At 40.2% G+C, this 17,486-nt stretch overlaps 1 protein-coding gene across 3 annotated transcripts in view; it reads left to right on the top strand.

Annotated features, from left to right (window-relative positions):
• Window positions 1-1,935: 1,935 nt before the first annotated feature.
• UBE2D1 (ubiquitin conjugating enzyme E2 D1) overlaps window positions 1,936-17,486 on the top strand; it is a 36,549-nt gene continuing 20,998 nt past the window's right edge. The window contains exons 1-2 of one of the 3 annotated variants that reach the window (XM_059881916.1): window positions 1,993-2,210; window positions 10,827-11,112. In XM_059881916.1, the coding sequence (XP_059737899.1) occupies window positions 10,939-11,112 (174 nt within the window). In that variant the 5' untranslated portion in view covers window positions 1,993-2,210; window positions 10,827-10,938. Of the gene's footprint in view, window positions 2,211-8,120; window positions 8,308-10,826; window positions 11,113-17,486 lie in introns of all 3 variants that reach the window. The other 2 variants (XM_059881917.1, NM_001038167.1) reach the window with 2 other exon arrangements.

The raw sequence follows: 17,486 nt of genomic DNA, 5'->3' as shown, positions 1-17,486 counted from the left end.
TGGCATGCTGAAGTTCATGGGGTTGCAATGGGTCAGACATGACTTAGCAACTGAACACACATACACACACACACAATAGCCTTGAAAAGGGAGAAATTAATGCCAATGTCTTAGACTCTCAGTGTCTTTTGAATGAAACTGCCCTGATTGTCATCTCTGACTGTGTGTTTTTATCTATAGAGTGGTGATAGACTGACTTATCAGGACTGTCCATTTAACAACACTGGAGGGTTTTTTCCTGGGCTTTCTGGTAATGAGCACTTAATTGGAATTAGTGCTTCCCGTAGTGTGAGTGGCTGGGGATGGCCTCACTTGCTGCATTATATCCAGATTCTATCAGCTTGAGAATGTAACTCTCCAACGCAGCTGGTGCCCAAACCCAGACTGTTTCTCCCCTATTTACAAGGACATTCTCACACTTGCCCTATGAAAAGGAAGAGCAATGTTTTGTAGGGTCCCACTTTCAGGAGCCCAAAGATGGTGCATCAAGCTAGCCCCAGTACAGCTCTCTGCAGGATCATATGACCTTGCTGGCGTGTTTCAGAAACCTGTTTGCCCCAAAGTACTTTAAATTTCCCACAGCTGATTGGACCATGGTTGGCAAACTAATCCAAGAGTGGTCAATCTATACTTTGCTCATTAGCTGAAAATGTATAGCCTGAAGTAAAAAGATGAATTGTGTCAATGGGATTCTTCCCTTTAGGGAGATAAATAGGGAGTACCAAAAGGCTTGGCCATTTAGCAGCAGAAACAGTTGCTTGAAGAGTGTCAGAAAGTGGAGTAAGGGCGGTGGGAGCTCATACCCTGTACAAGAGAAGTTAAGGGGGAGCTGGAAAAAGGAGGGTAGGCCAGCATGCAGAGAGAACCAAGATCTCAGGAAAAGAAAAATAAGAGAGTAGTCAGACTCCAGACTGGTTTTAGTTTTTATGTTTATTTTGGATGTAGGGGGTGGTGAGAAGGGAGAATGAAAGGCTTCTAAATTAAGTTTCAGATTCTATTAATATTTCTATCATTCTTTCACTATCTTATTTCCCTGAACATTTTCTTTTAAGTTACCTGAGTGGATTTTTGTTCCTTGCTCTTTGTAAGCATTTAGAATGGTATGGTGGCTATTGTTTAGGTTTTCCTGGAAAGCTTTCTTCCAACCCTCGCCTTATAACACATTCTGATTCCTGGCCACAGGGAATAAATGTGGACATGTCCAGGAGGTTTTTGGACATGAAATGCTGAAACTGGGGTAAGAGTTTGGCTGGAAAGAGAGATCTTAAAATCATTATCATGTACATAAAAACAAGGAAATAATTTTTATAGAGCACTTTCAACATATTAGGTAGTGTGTTTAGCACATTATATTAATATCAGTTAATTCTTACAATAATATATGGAGATTATTTTTTCTTTGGACTCGCAGAAACTGAGGCTTAAAGAATTTAAGTGCTACAAGGTCACACAGTGGATAGGGATCAGAGCTTGGATTCTATCCCAGGAGAGGGGTCAGTCCACAAAGCCCATGCTTCTCCAGCTATGCTAGGTGGCCTTCCAGTTCACGGGAGGATACAAGGTCTATCGTCTAGGAAGATATTAATGGCGAGAGGTCTGAGATTGGAACTCCAGGGCACTCTAACTCTTGAGAAGAGGATTTGGTAACAGAAAAGGGGAAGATGAAAAAAAAAAAAAATTACAAGATGAGCTAGCTGTAGCACACATTAGAATCCGGTACATGTTTTTCGAGCTAATTTGTTATTCTCATTTTACAGATTGGGAACTCCAGTTTCAGTTACTTGATCAAAATCCATCTGCAGAGACTAACCCAGACCTGGCACCTCTGAGCCCAGACAGTGGGTGAAGGTCTCCGACCTGGGCAGTGGCCGAGTAGGATGCAGGAACTACATTTCCCAGTATGCTCGGCGGGAGGGGGCGGGGCCGGGCGGCCGCAGGTTCCTTCCCAGAAGCAAAAGCGGAAACAAAAGAGTCTCGCCGGCGTCCCCGCCCGCACACTCGCACACTAGTGCTCGGGCGCACTCGGAGCAGGCACCCGCGCCCAGAGCTAGCTAGACAGCAGCGAACCGGGGACCCATCCGGCTGAGCCAGCCGAGCAGCCGGCGATCCGAGCCCGCACTACCCCACGCCCCCGAGCCCTGCAGCCGTGCCCCGCCGGCCGGTGTCCCCGCTGCCCTCCCTGACCGATGGCGCTGAAGCGGATTCAGAAAGTGAGTGCCGGGGCCGGGCCTGGGGCAGCGGGGCGGGCTTCGGCTCGCTGCCCACGCTGAGCCCAGTGGTGGTCCCAGGAGACGCGCTGGGAGGGAGCGTGCAGGGAGGATGGGCTAGGGCGGGGACCGGGGGCCAGAGATGCCGGCGGGGCCAGCGGGCACCCGACAGGTGAGGTGGGAGCAGCGACAGGTCCCGGGTGCTGGAGGTGCTTGGAGGCAGGGGGCCCGATGTGCGCTCATGCCGAAGCTGCGCCCGGGGATCCCTGTCAAGAGAGCCTTTTCTGTCTCCAGACCTTCCCAGAATATGTGCCGCTCGGCTACTGTTGGATTTTGCCTCACACCCGGCTAGCTTTGGCCCTTGTCATGCTGCTTTCTTCATGCTGTTTCTGAAGCCTGTCCTCTTTTATGATCTTGCCTTCCCGTGCTCCCGGGAGGGCATGGAAGGTGTGGTGGGCCTGCAACCTTTCTCTGCGGAGCTGTTGGGTTTGTTCTTTCTCTCCTCTGCGGTTGGCTCTTGCTCAGATGCCCGAATGGGCTGGGAAAGACCATTTGGGGCCGAGAAACCAGGAGAAGCCTCCTGCCCTTTCTATTTTGGTGCCTCTGCTGCTGCCACTTGAGGTCACATAGCTGTAGTGAAAACATAGTTGCTGATACACAACAAGATGACCTCCTGGCTGTGATTCATGGTGAGTCAAGCCAAGCAAGTTTTTTTTTTTTCCTCGCCATGATAAACTTATATGTAAAGTTTGAGACACAACAGAAACTGTCACAAATTTAATAGTTACATGCTTTGACACATGGGTATAGAATGAGGAAGAAATATGTGTATACATTAAACAAATATGTGTCCGTCCCAACTCAGTGTAAAGAATTGTTTTCTCTTAAATGTTTTTTGCTACCGTCTCTAATGTGAACATGTTACAGACCTGAGGTTGGGGCGTTTTCTTTCTGTTCACTTTGTTTCTTGTTGGGTTATTTGGTCTGTTCATTTTCACAAGTTTTAGGCTTTACTGTTATGGTTCACGTGGAGAACACTGAGAATTTGTTTTTTTTAATGGGAAGTGCGTTCAGCAAGTTAAGCCAGCAATGGACAGCATATTTTGTAAAGGATTTCAGAAGAAATACTACCAAAAAATTTTTTTATCAACTTTTTCAGGCACGAATCAATAGGGCAGTGATAGGCAAGTATACATTGTATTCTCAGTCACCATTGATGTCATCTTCTGGTACAGAGGACAGCAACTTTCTGACCCAGCCAATTTGGTGGTGGTGAAGGGGAGGGGTCAAATGATAGATCTGAGAAATCTGTTCTTTTTTGTGCCTGTTAAGGTTACTCTCACTGTAAAGCACATAGCTAAAATCAGCATGTATTGATTAATATGTTTTCTGATTGGAAGATAATGCAGTTACACACTTTTTTTCATATACATGATTCTAATTTTGAAACCCCACTCAGCATCTTTGCCATGCCTTGTGTACTTTTAAATGATGATGTAATGTTGGCTCACATTTGAGGTCAACACACATTTTCCAAGCAAGTCTTAAAATTCCATTTCCTTCTTCCATAGTTGTGAGAGTTTTTTGCAAGACTGCATGTACAGTAGCTTCAAATAGTGTAAAATTTGTCGACAGTAAGTGGACATTCAAAGAAAATGGACACTGTTAAGTGTCCTGGGCAGTTTATCAATCTCCTTGCTGAGCCAATGTATTTGGCTTATAAAAATATGGCACATACCCAAATTATATTTTTAGTCACTATTATTATTAGTTTATAACAGAGTTGTCTGGTTAAAAAAAACAAAACGGGGATGACATAGCATCCCATTTCTCTGTGTGTCAATCTTTGGCTTCCCTTCTCTGTTACCAAAAAAAGTGACTTGTACAGATCTCTTTCCCATTAATCACTTGTTCAGACCACTCTCAACTTTAGGAAGTATTTTGTTTGATTCACCACATTTTCTCTTTCTTTACTACCTTCTTGATGAGAAGTGAATTCCAGGGGAGGTGTGCTGTTTGCCATATAAACAGTTAAGTTACAGAGCCCTCTTTGATATCATCAATATATAAATTCTTTTTGAATCTTCCGTGCTTCAACAAAAGAATCCATGTTATTAACTTCTGGCCTTTCTTTTAAAATGTATTAAAGTAACACTGTCAGGTAAGGTCATTGGGTTGCAATTTTCCTGGGCCTACAGTGGCAGGCTTTGGAACTGTGCAGAACCTTAAAGAACTTTCAGGAGTGAAAGGCAGGGGAACAGCTTCTAGGGTAGTACATCAGAATCAACCATGGGACATTTCAGACCATCCCCACTGTTGTAGTCCATGAGGTTGCAAAGAGTTGGACACGACTGAGCCACTGAACTGAATGAACCACTGCTGTAAATGGAGAGATGCTGGTGAGTCCCTCAGATGGGCTGCTGTGGAAAAAAGGTCGTGAACCACTGACTTGACATTCTAGTGTACTCACTGTTGTTCAGAGAAGGAGCTTGAGGTCTGGAGTGGAGTGCTTTGTCCAAGTTAATCTCTTAAGAAGTGATTTGGCGTGTTTTAAAAAGGTCATGACTTCACGGTTTTTCACTTCATAGGAAAAGATGAAAGATGGTTGAATTAAATGTATTTGTATGAATATACAAAGCATGTGGATATGAGTGCTTAAAATATATTTCTATGCTAAGAGTATGCTAAGTAATTTAATACTCTAATTTAGACATCCAGTGCCAGTTTTGCATTTCAGCTCATAAATTCACACACTCTTTCCCTATTTTTAGATACAGTGGAAGATGTTGTCACAGTCACTTAAATCACCAAAGGGAAAAAATTCGAAGAAAGTCTGAGGAAGGATACCCTCAAACATGTCTGAAAAAGGAGTATAGTTTTTCAGGTGGACATTTATTATTTTCCAGAATTAATTCTGAAGTGTTTCTTCTTCTTTATTCTTTTCTTTTTTTTTTTTTGAAGTTTTTCTTCTATCAGTGGGGCTTCCCTGGAGGCCCAGATGGTAAAGCGTCTGCTTGCTAAAGCGTCTGCTTGCAATGCGAGAGACCAGAGTTCGATCCCTGGATTGGGAAGATCCCCTGGAGAAGGAAATGGCCACCCACTCCAGTACTCTTGCCTGGAAAATCCCATGGACAGAGGAGCCTGGCAGGCTACATTCCATGGGGTCGCAAAGAGTTGGACACACTCTCTCTCTCTTCTATCAATACCAACTTTTGTAAACATATTTTGGAAATCATTTTTTAAATTGCAAATATCATAGTCCTAAATGTCTTGAAAACCAGAAAAAAAAAAAAGGAAATTCTAACACAGTTATCATCTTAGTATTTTCCTTCTAGATTTGAGTTTTGCTTTGCAAATATAGCAACACAGATGACTGTTCCTCAGTGTATATATACTTATGTCAACAAAATGGAATATTTATATTTTTAATTTAATTTCAGTTTAACTTAAAATGTATATATATAATATAGATTAAAATACAACTTTATAAGTGTTTTGAGCTGTTGAATTTTTTGATTTGTACAATTTCAGATTACACTGATTTTTGTCAGTCTAGAAAACCTTCTGATACTTCAAAATTGCAACAACAACAACAAGCCCCAACAACAACAAAACCCCAGCCTTTTGTGGATGAAACATCAAATGGGAGAAGAAGCTATGGTTTCTATTCCTGGCTCTGTGACTTACTAGCTTGTTTCCCTATCCATACAGTTATGCTGCTGCTAAGTAAAATTGGCATGTATGACATATAATGGTTACTGTCTGCTAAACACTGGATTAAGTACTTGACATATATTAGTTGATTTAATCATTAGTGGACCCACGAGGTAGAAATGATTATTATCCCCATTGTACAGATGATGAAACTAAGGCACAAAGATGTTGAGTAATGTACTCAGAATCACATTCTGTAATTGTAAGTGGCAGCGCTAGGAGTCCAAACCAGACAGTTGGCTCCAGAATCCATGCTCTTAACTATTTCGGTATATCCAGATGGACTCACATCTTCTATCTGTTGTACTTAAATTGAAGGACATAGAGTCAAATGAATTTATGGACATGTTTTGCAAACTGAAACATTCTATACAAATGTAAAGTGGTGTTATAATTAATACCTTGGAATATTTAATCATCTTCATAGATACATCACTCAGTGTGTTGACTGTGCATTGTAAATTTCAGCTTTAAAGTGATGTGCACTAGACCAGTTAACATGGTAAAAGAATAATATAACTTTGTTTATCTTTGTTCCATAACTTAAAATTTTTCCCCTGTGAAAGAATTTAGGAAAAAATGGTTGTAATTCATAAATGTTCTGTCAAAAGAAAATTTCATTGTGAAGTTTTTTTTGAGAAAATGTTTTATGAATTAATCTAGCTGTTAGTTCCTATAATGGCTTTGAAAAGTAGTCAACAGTTCAGATATGTTAGAAAGATTTTCAGATTATAAGATTAAGACTCCAGGTTTCTTCCATTAAAAAGGATATGACTTAAAAAGTTTTAAAAAGAAGGAACACAGTATTTGTGCTTCTTGGTAGATAAATGGTTTGCCTTGAGATGAAAGGAAGAAAATATGCTTTTTCTAAAAAGACACTGTATGAATTTTTCTGCCTTTAAATCTTTGTAATTAAGTTCAGTCTTTCTTTTGCCTCCAGGATCATGTATTTGTTCTTCCTTTATCACAACAAAGTTGTAAAAAGATTAGATAACCTATCCTACTTTAAAAGTTCTGAGGTTCCTTCTCTGTGGAAATAAATAGCATAGATCTAAATATGGCAGTTTATGCCTATTTTAGGAAGCCAGGCACATACAAAAACTAAACCTAGCAGGATGTGGGATTGCCTCCAGCAAAGCAAAGTAGCATCCTTATTCATTTTATTTCCCTGAAATACATGTAGAAAACATATTTAATGAACACCACTAATCAGAGTGATCAGTTAGTAATACTTTCCATCAAACTGAGCTAATGGTTGTCTATAATGAATTGGCTCCCCCTTCCCCTTTTTGAACACTGGATAAATTGAGAGTATGTTTAATTAAAAATAAGTATTTAAATACTTATCCTGTCTCCTCTTAACCCTGTATGCTGGCTTAAAAAATACTGGAATAGGGCTTCCCTGGTGGCCCAGTGATTAAGAATCTGTCTTGCAGTACAAGGGACATGGGTTCAATCCCTAGTCCAGGAAGATCCCACATGCCTTGGAGCAACTAAGTCCATTTGCCACAACTACTGACGCCCATGCACCTAGAGCCAGTGCCTGCAACAGAAGAAACCACCATGATGAGAAGCCCATGCACCACAATGAAGAGTAGCCCCTACTCACTGCCACCAGAGAAAGCCCACTCACAGCAACAAAGACACACCACAGCCAAAATAAATCTTAAAAAAAAAACACACAAAAACTGGAATATTTAATATAATCCAGATTTGCAGGTTTGGGTATTGGAGGGAGCCTCAGGGCACCTCAGAATAATTGAAGGCAAGACAGTTTCTATTTTTGTTGGTCTAGATGGCCTCTGAGAAGCTGAGGGTTTTCCCCCCCAAATTTTACTTGGTTCTGGGCAGAATCTGAAGGTTCAGTTACTTACATTAGACAGTAGTAATAGATAGGCTCTTATGCTCCAGGAGCTGTCCTCAGTATGGGGAGGAAACCACCATGACACACTTTATCTACCACTGTGGGTCGAATCACCACCATGCTCTGCAGCTTCCTGTCTTGCCTTTTCCTGGATGTTGTCCCCACTCTTCTCTATTCATATTATCCTGTTTGCGTGGCTCTTCTCTTTCACTGACAGCTTATTAGATTCCTACTCTCTTTTCAGATTTAGGAAAGCCTTTCTATCTGGGGTGAGGTGGGGGTTGATTCCTTCACCTTTATTAGCAGTAAAATTAACCCAACGGTTTTCCCTCCAGGTTGCCACCCTCATTTTGTGAGCAGTTTGGATTGCTCTAGGGCATCACCGACTCAATGGACATGAGTTTGAGTAAGCTCTGGGAGCTGGTGATGGACAGGGAAGCCTGGAGTGCTGCAGTCCATGGGGTCACAAAGAGTCGGACACGACTGAGCGACTGAACTGAACTGAGAGGGAACCCAGCTGAGGTGGTGACCTGGGCCTGTTGTTCTTCTCTAAACCCGTAAAACTCTTGAGGGTGTTTTATTGCTTCCCCCTAGTTTTAATGTGTTATATTTTCATTTAGTTAAAAATACTTTCTAATTTACCTTTTGATTTCCTTTTTGGTCCTTGAGTTATTTAAAAAACATGATTTATTTTCCAAATAATTGGGATGTTATAGAGCTTTCTGTTACTTACTTCTAACTTAATTCCATTGTGATCATAATATATGTTATTTGATGCCTTTAAAATTTTTGACCTGTTTTATGGTCTTTATTTTTTACTTACACAATAATAACATCCTTCTGGCATTCAACATAGATTTTGGAATGAATAGTGTTTAGTGATTTCTAGTCTTAATTTTGCCCATCTCTAGTTGGCATCTTTTGTTTAATTGCTTAGTTGTGTCTGACTCTGTGACCCTATGGACTGTGGCCCACTAGGCTCCTCTGTCCATGGGATTCTCCAGGCAAGAATACTGGAGTGGGGTGTTGCTATTTCCTTCCAGGAAACCTTCCTGATGACCCAGGGATTGAACCCCAGTCTCCTGCATTGCAGACGGGCTCTTTACCGTCTGAGCTACCAGGGATTTCTAGTCTTCATTTTGCCAGTGTCTGGTTGGCTTCTAGGCTATGGTCTAAGGAATCAATGCACCTTGCTGATATTTTAATGTTTTCTTGCACTTTTATGAGCTTTCAGAACAGGGGTGACAAAATCAGTTTAGTGGATCACAAACAGCAGCTTTAAAAATAGAATAGAAAATATTAGTGCTTTGGATATAGTAATGGTGTTTCATGAGACCTTAGTTTTAGTTATGTATGTGTGTTCCTGTGCATGTGTGTTATATGTACTAGGTTGTGGTGTATAATCCTTTTTTTTTATTAGTAATTGCTGTAATTAAAGTTTCAAAATCACTGTCCCATAGCATAAGATCTTTAGGTAAGATCACTATTGTCGGAAATACATGCCATATATTTATGCATCCATGCATGGTCAGTCGCTCAGTCTTTGTGACCCCATGGACTTTAGCCCACCAGGCTCCTCTGTCCATGGCATTACCCAGGTGAGAATAATGGCATAGATTGCTATTATTCCCTTCTCCAGGGGATCTTCTTGACCCAGGGATCGAACCTGGATCTCCTGTCTCCTGCATTGGCAGGCTGATTCTTTACCACTGAGCCACCTGGGAAGCCTACCATATATTCATACATATACCTATATGTGTACATATATAGAGAGAGAAAGCCAATGAACCCATATACATACATACAAGCACACATACAGACATACACGTACACAACACGTAAAATGTTCTAGTCTTGGAACATTTCTGTTTGATACAAACTGTCAGTGCTCATTATTTTCTACTACAAGTAGCAGCATTTTATAGTCACTGAGGTACAGCTGCAGTATTCAAGAATAGTACTGGGTGATACTAAGAGAGATTTCTTATCTTATTATGAAAATGCTTATTAAGTGCCTACTATGTGCCAGTTATTAGGGATGAAACTGTAAAAATGTAAATATTGGTAGATAGGTTTATGTTTTAAGTAGGCTTTGAGAAATAGGCTGCTGCCTTTTTTTCTTTTTCCCTGAAGCATATCTTTCTTGGTTACTATGAAATAAATGATAACTTTTGATAATGTAGCATTTAAAATGCTCTGTGTTGCATGTTCCATCATGTGTCAAAATTCTATTATGTATGTAATTTCCTATCATGTTTTTCTTGCTTTTCAGAGTGTCTGAACACAGACGCCCTCAAAGCTTGTAAAGTAGTGTTCATTTCTATCCGTTTATAAGGGAGAAGCCTCCTGGGAAAAGATAATAAGAATTCCTTTTCATTCCTTCATTCGTCACACTTTGGTTTCTCTTGAGCATGACTGAAATGTGCAAATGGCCTTAATTCAGTACTGGAGCATTGTTGGCTTTAGTGTCAATTGAAAATAATGTGCTCTAGTTATTACAGCCTTGAGATGAGTATTGTTTTGCAGTAGGAAGAGTGCTTAAAGTGGAAGTCAGATGGTCTGAGCCTTTGTCCTGGCTTTCGCTTTGTGACCTTGGCCAAGAAACTCATAGTCCTTATTTTCTTTATCTAGAAATTTAGTGGGTTGAACTAGGTAACTACAGTGGCCTTTTCTGACTTGTAATTTTCATCACATTTAACTAATGTTATGTGCTGTTTTCCTTTTGTCCTGCAAACAGCAAAAATGGTCATAAAAATAAATACAGAGCAGTGGTACTGTTTTGCTGCTACATGAAACTTGAATTAAAATTGTATTTTAAATTGTCAGAAGTGAAATAAATGTGGGGATCTTCAGTTCAGTTCAGTTCAGTCTCTCAGTCATGTCCAACTCTTTGCAACCCCATGAATCACAGCACGCCAGGCCTCCGTGTCCATCACCAACTCCTGGAGTTCATTCAAACTTATGTCCATCAAGTCGGTGATACCTTCCAGCCATCTCATCCTCTGTCTTCCCCTTCTCCTCCTGCCCTCAATCCCTCCCAGCTTCAGGGTCTTTTCCAGTGAGTCAACTCTTCACATGAGGTGGCCAAAGTATTGGAGTTTCAGCTTCAGCATCAGTCCCTCCAATGAACACTGAAGACTCATCTCCTTTAGGATGGACTGGCTGGATCTCCTTGCAGTCCAAGGGACTCTCAAGAGTTTTCTTCAACACCACAGTTCAAAAGCATCAATTCTTCATCACTCAGCTTTCTTCACCGTCCAACTCTCACATCCGTACATGACCACTGGAAAAACCATAGCCTTGACTAGACGGACCTTTGTTGGCAAAGTAATGTCTCTGCTTTTTAATATCCTATCTAGGTTGGTCATAACTTTCCTTCTAAGGAGTAAGCGTCTTTTAATTTCATGGCTGCAGTCACCATCTGCCGTGATTTTGGAGCCCCAGAAAATAAAGTCTGACACTGTTTCCACTGTTTCCCCATCTATTTCCCATGAAATGATGGGACCAGATGTCATGATCGTAGTTTTCTGAATGTTTAGCTTTGTGTATAATACAAAATTAATGAGTCTCTAAATATATATTACCTTTTGATTAAAGAGCATTTATTTGAGATGCAAATAAGATTTATTTCTCTTTTTATACTTGTAACATAATGTGATTTTCTCATTCCATTTAGCACCCATCTGTTTCACAGGTATCTTTTGTACTTTAAAGATAATTTTAGGACTTCCCTGGTGGTACAGTGGATAAGAATCCTACCAATGCAGGGGACATGGATTCAATCCCTGGTCTGGAAAGATTTCACATACCACAGAGCAGCTAAGCCTGTGTGCCACAACTACTGAGCCCACAAGCTGCAACCACTGAAGCCCCTGTACCTAGAGCCTGTGCTCCACAGCAAGAGAAGCCAGTGCAATGAGAAACCCAGCATGCACTGCAAGTAGAGAATGGTCCTTGCTCACTGCAACTGGAGAAAGCCTGTGAATAGCAACAAAGACCCAGTACAACCAAAAAAAAAAAAAGATTATCCATATATTTAGACAACTGCCTTACACAACTGCTTTACATATAGTAGATATTTTAGATTCAAATTAATGCATTTATGGAGCACCTTATGTATATAAGGCATATGCAAAATATGATAAGAAGATGTATGGGAAAGCAAGGTATGAGCAGTATTATCTAAAAACTTTTAAACTAATAAATATATGAGATGTATCACAACAACTTGGATACTAAGGAAAATACACCATACTTGAGCATAAAGGGAGTCAAAGGTGGGAGAGGCCAAATTTATTTGGGGGAAATCAGGAAAAAGTCTATGGAGAAGTTAGAATTAGATATAGGTTTGGAAGATTGGGTAGCATTTTTTTTCCTATTGTAAAAGAAATCCATGTTTATTGTAGAAAATTCAAACTGCAGACTAAAAAAGAGTAGAATGGGATTTCCCTGGTGGTCCACTGGCTAAGAATCCATGTTCCCCATACATGGTGCCCAGGTTCATTCCCTGGTCAGGGAACTAGATCCCACATGCCACAGCTAAGACTGAGAAGAGCCAGATAAATAAGTAAATATTAAAAAAAAAAAAAAAGTGAAATGATGGTGTTGGTTAACAAAGACATGGAAACCAGGTTCATAGAGGAAGCTACAGAAATGCAAGCACTAGAAAGTACATGACTTATTTGGAAAGGAATAGATAATCCTGTTTTGGGGGGTCAGAAAATAGTATGACCTTAACACTGTGGAGGGCCTTGAATACCTGTACTGACAAGTGTTAGCCTCTCAGTTGTGTCTGATTCTGCAACCCCATGGGCTGTAGCCCACTAGGCTTCTCTGCCCATGGGATTCTCCAGGCAAGAATACTGGAATGGATGCCATTCCCTTCTCCAAGGGATCTTCCCGACCCAGGGATCGAACCCAGGTCTCCTGCATTGCAGGTGGATTCTTTACCGTCTGAGCCACCATGTGGACAAATGTGTTCTTAATGCAGAAGTTGGTGGATACCATTGAAGGTTTTTAAGTAAGAAAGTAACATTCTTAATCCTATTGCTAGATATACATTCTTGCCCTCATAGAACACAGATTCTTTACCGTTTATAGATTTGTCACAAAAAGGGATGTATAGAGTGCCATGTGAATATAGCAGGGACCCTTTGGAGGGTTCAGGGAAAGCCCCCTTAAGGAAATGATATTTAAGATGTGACAAAGTGATTGTGTGTGTGTGGGGAAGGGGGGTGGGTCGTGATTAAGAGTCTTCTGTCTAAAAAGAAGTCATGTTTGAAACTAGAGACAAGACAGCATTTTGGGGAAGTGAAAGTCATTATGACTGATACAGAGAATGGTTGGGGGAAAGTGGTTGCACATGTGGGGCTAGAGAGGGGACAGATCCTCAAAGTCATTTTAAGGATTTATAAATCTTCTATTAAGGCTAATGAAAAACATTGAAACGGTTTGACAGGGTACTTTAAGATACTTTGACCACAGAGTGTTGGTAGAGAAATAGGTTAGTTAAGACTTTATTGCACTGGTTCAAGTGAGGTCCAGGAGGGTCTGAGCTAGCCTGATGGCAGAGGACATTTGGAAAGAGGGATATATGAGAAGAGTTGTAGGATGATTGTACCACCCAGCCTTTTTGAGTTGGTCTGACCCACCACACCTCCCTGTGCTTGGCCCTTCTGGTCACATCTCAGGCTCTGGGCCTTAGAGTCTCTACAGACTCTTTGGTCTACTGCCCAGTCTGATCCCAGATTCTTTAATAGTGTCTCCCTGGTTCAGACCTTTGGCTTGTTATTCTGAAATGTCTCTCTGACTTTTCTCAGAGTCTTCTGCCCTTTGGATCTCAGTTTTTCTACATGATGGGCCTCCTCCTGGGACATTTCATTGGGAGGATTTGGACTAAAGGGGAATCTGAACAACCTGGTACTGGTTAGTGTAGAGGGGGATGGGGTGTGCAGGAAGGAAGGAATCATGGTGATCCCAAGGTTTAGAGTTCAAGTTACTGGAATAAGTGCATTTTTACCATAATCTTCATAAGGTGGACTCAAACACAGTTTTTACTGGGATACCTTGAATTTGTCAAGATATATTTTTATTTATGTAAGTCCTATGGTGGAAATATTATGTATGGTGGTGGTTTAGTCACTAAATTGTGTCCGATTCTTGGGACCCCATGGACTGTAGCCTGCCAGGTTCCTCTGTCCATGGGATTTCCCAGTTGAGAATGCTGGAGTGGGTTGCCATTCCCTTCTCCAGGAGATCTTCCTGAGAAAATATTATGTATGAAGTGAAAGTCGCTCAGTCGTGTCCCACTTTTGCGACCCTGTGGACTGGAGCCTGCAAGGCTCCGCTGTCTGTGGAATTCTTCAGACTAGAATACTGGAGTGGGTAGCCGTTCCCTTCTTCAGGGGATCAGGGATCTAATCCAGGTCTCCCACATTGCAGGCGGATTCTTTACCAGCTGAGCCACCAGGGAAGCCCAAGAATACTGGAGTGGGTAGCCTATCCCTACTCCAGTGGATCTTCCTGACCCAGGAATTGAACTGAGGTCTTCTCATTGCAGGCAGATTCTTTACCAGCTGAGCTACCAGGGAAATATGTATAAAGGAAGATTATTGAGTCTTTTCTTTAAAAGGAAGTCATGTTTTAAACTAGAGGCAAAATAACATTTTGGGAAATTGAAAGTCATCATATTGTGGTACTGTAGAGAGCACTGGGGGAAAGTGGTTACAGATCTGACTGAGACACTGGCTAGATAATGTCCCTAAATGACCTCCAACATTTATTCTAAATTGTGCTCTTTATAGTTCAGACTCAATAAATAATACTTTGATGCAGCAAAGTCAATAGTGTCATTTCTTTCTTCATCATCTTTTTGTGTGGGATTTGGCTGTGATATCATCATTTTTAATAGACAGTCTTTGCCAGAGATACCTGATCCAAAGAGACAGTGAAGCAGCCAGGACCTTTTTATTGAAATTAATTTGGTTCCTCTAATTTAATTAATTGGATGTCGTCAGCATTTTGAAGTCTTCCAGAAGGAATCTTCATGGTCTAAAATACTTTTTTTTCTTTTCTTTTAAATTCAAGGGCTTGGAGAGGTTCTGTATTCAGAGACATTTCTGAGAATTGTTTGACATCTCCTTATTGAAATAGCTCTAGTCAACTGGATAAGGAGATCAGAGTCTGAACTGAAAGCCCATGAATTGTTTATTTACAGACAAACCAAATATAGCTCATATATCCCTTTAGAGACAACATCAAAAATGCAATCCAGTAAGAATTGCTGTCTTGTTTTAGGAGTTTTGAGATAAAGATGGTTGTGTCACATTAATTAATTGCCTGTTGAGCCAGGATTTTTAAAATAACACTTTCATATGCTTTGGGTTCAGTAATTTAGATTTTGGACTGTTAATCAGTTCCTGTGCATGGGCTGCTAATGTCTTTTATGCATACCCATTGGGGTATATATTTTATCTATTATGGAGATTGAGACCTTCTGAATGTTGAGACTAGAGAACAACAAAGCATTTTCAGTATGGTCAGCACAATTTGTTGGAGAATATTTACTGCATCCTGTCATATTAAGGATGATGGTAAATAAGGAAACTCTGACTTGTCAGCTTTCCTTCTCCACTGTTCAGATTGGGCTCTTACCCTTCTGAGAGCTGAGAGATTAATGAGGCTTCTCTGCTCTTACATTCCCTTCTTTGTTTCCTTTTGTTTGTTTACTCTCTTTGAATTAGGCTGCCTCATCTACTTTTAGATTTTAAGTCCCTTCGAGGCAGGGACTGTGTCTAGGTTGGTTTTATGGAGAACACTCAGCATATTGTAGGGATATTATAAACATGCCATCTGTGCCAATTTAAAATTCAGTTTCAGGCCTCTCAGTACTTTTCTTTGTGTCTGGTTGGATGTACAAATCTAAACTAAAGTAGAGGTGCTTAGCTGTGTAAGGCTGTATAAATTCATTAAGTACATGTTTTTGTGGACTCATAGTGCTTTTATAGTGCTAGTCATAATTCAGGAACAGTATCTTGTAATCTGCCTTTCATTGCTGTATCTGGTATTTTTTTTCGAAATTTGAATACCCTAATTAATTTTTTTTTTAAATTTGAGTGTCAGATTGGAATAGAAAACTGCTTCATTGACTTGGACTATTTTGGGGTATACATTCACCACTTTGATATTTATTGCATAGTCTCTGTTTAATTATAACATTAGTTTGTTTTAGGAGAAGGCAATGGCACCCCACTCCAGTACTCTTGCCTGGAAAATCCCATGGACGGAGGAGCCTGGTGGGCTGCAGTCCATGGGGTCGCTAAGAGTCGGACACGACTGAGCGACTTCCCTTTCACTTTTCACTTTCATGCATTGGAGAAGGAAATGGCAACCCACTCCAGTGTTCTTGCCTGGAGAATCCCAGGGACAGGGGAGCCTGGTGGGCTTCCGTCTATGGGGTCGCACAGAGTCAGACACGACTGAAGCAACTTAGCAGTAGCAGCAGCAGTTTGTTTTAAGCTTACATTGTCTCAAAGAAGACAAAAGATGAAACTATGTATTTCAGTTTTCAATTTAAAAAGCCACCAGAAATGAAATGAAAGATACACACACAAAACCTATGTATACACAGTGTGTTAACTATAACGAGTTCTTTTCATATATAGACTTACAGCTATATATATAGTCTCATTATTTGGTGACCATCTTTTACATTATGTGATTTCTCTCTGTGTAACTAGCAGTAGAATTCTGGATCATGGTATATTCCTGTGTTCACCTTTAATGGTCACTGTCAAACTTTTTTACTAGCAGCATGTGAGAGTTCCAGTTGCTTCACATCTTTGCTATCATTTGTACTTTTCTTATAGTTTCACCATCCTTTGAGGGGTATAGTGACATAATATTTTGGTTTTAATTTGCATTTCCTCGATGACAAATGAAGCTGGTGCATGTCGGCCAGTTGGATACTCTCTTTTGTAACGTGCTTATTTGTCTGTCTTTGAAAAATTGATCTGTAGGAATATATTTTTTTAAACATATTCTGGATTCAAGCCTTTTGTCAGATATATGTATTACAAGTATCTTTTATTTCATGGTTTACCTTTTCACACTTTTAATGTGTCTTTTCTGTGAACAAATAGATGTTGTTTATTTTAATCAAGTTCATGTTTTTCTCTTTTTTTCTTATAGTTAATGCTCTGTGTGTCTTATTTAAGAAATCTCTGTCTCCCCCAAGGCCATGAATACATTCTATGTTTTCTTTTTAAAGTACTACTACTTTACCTTCCATATTTAAATCTATGACCTGTTTAGAATTGGTTGGCTTTTTTTGATAAGTTTGAAATGGAGGAGATCAAGTCTTTTTTTTTTGCCCTACATTTTTTCCTCAAGTTGACCTGGCAGCGTTTATCAGAAAAAAAACTTTCCTTTTCCCTCCACTAAAATGTCACTGTCTTCACTTTTAATTTTTGAATTCCAAGCTTGCTATTTTCTTTCCATTTTCAGTACATTGTTGAAGTAAAGTAAATGCTAGTAGTACCACTCAGATGTCAAACACTATCCCTTTTGCTTCTACATCAAAAGTGTTATTTGTTTATTCAAAATAGATCATATCCTAAGTTGGGTTTAAAAGATATGCTTTCCATTTTTTAAACATGCAGCTTTCTGTAGTGAAGTTTTGTAGAGCCCCGGGGAACACCAAT

Source organism: Bos taurus, chromosome 26 (genome assembly GCF_002263795.3).
Source record: "Bos taurus isolate L1 Dominette 01449 registration number 42190680 breed Hereford chromosome 26, ARS-UCD2.0, whole genome shotgun sequence".
NCBI lineage: Eukaryota > Metazoa > Chordata > Mammalia > Artiodactyla > Bovidae > Bos > Bos taurus.
The sequence above is the reverse complement of the archived record's forward strand: the minus strand, read 5'-3'. Positions and strand labels throughout refer to the sequence as shown.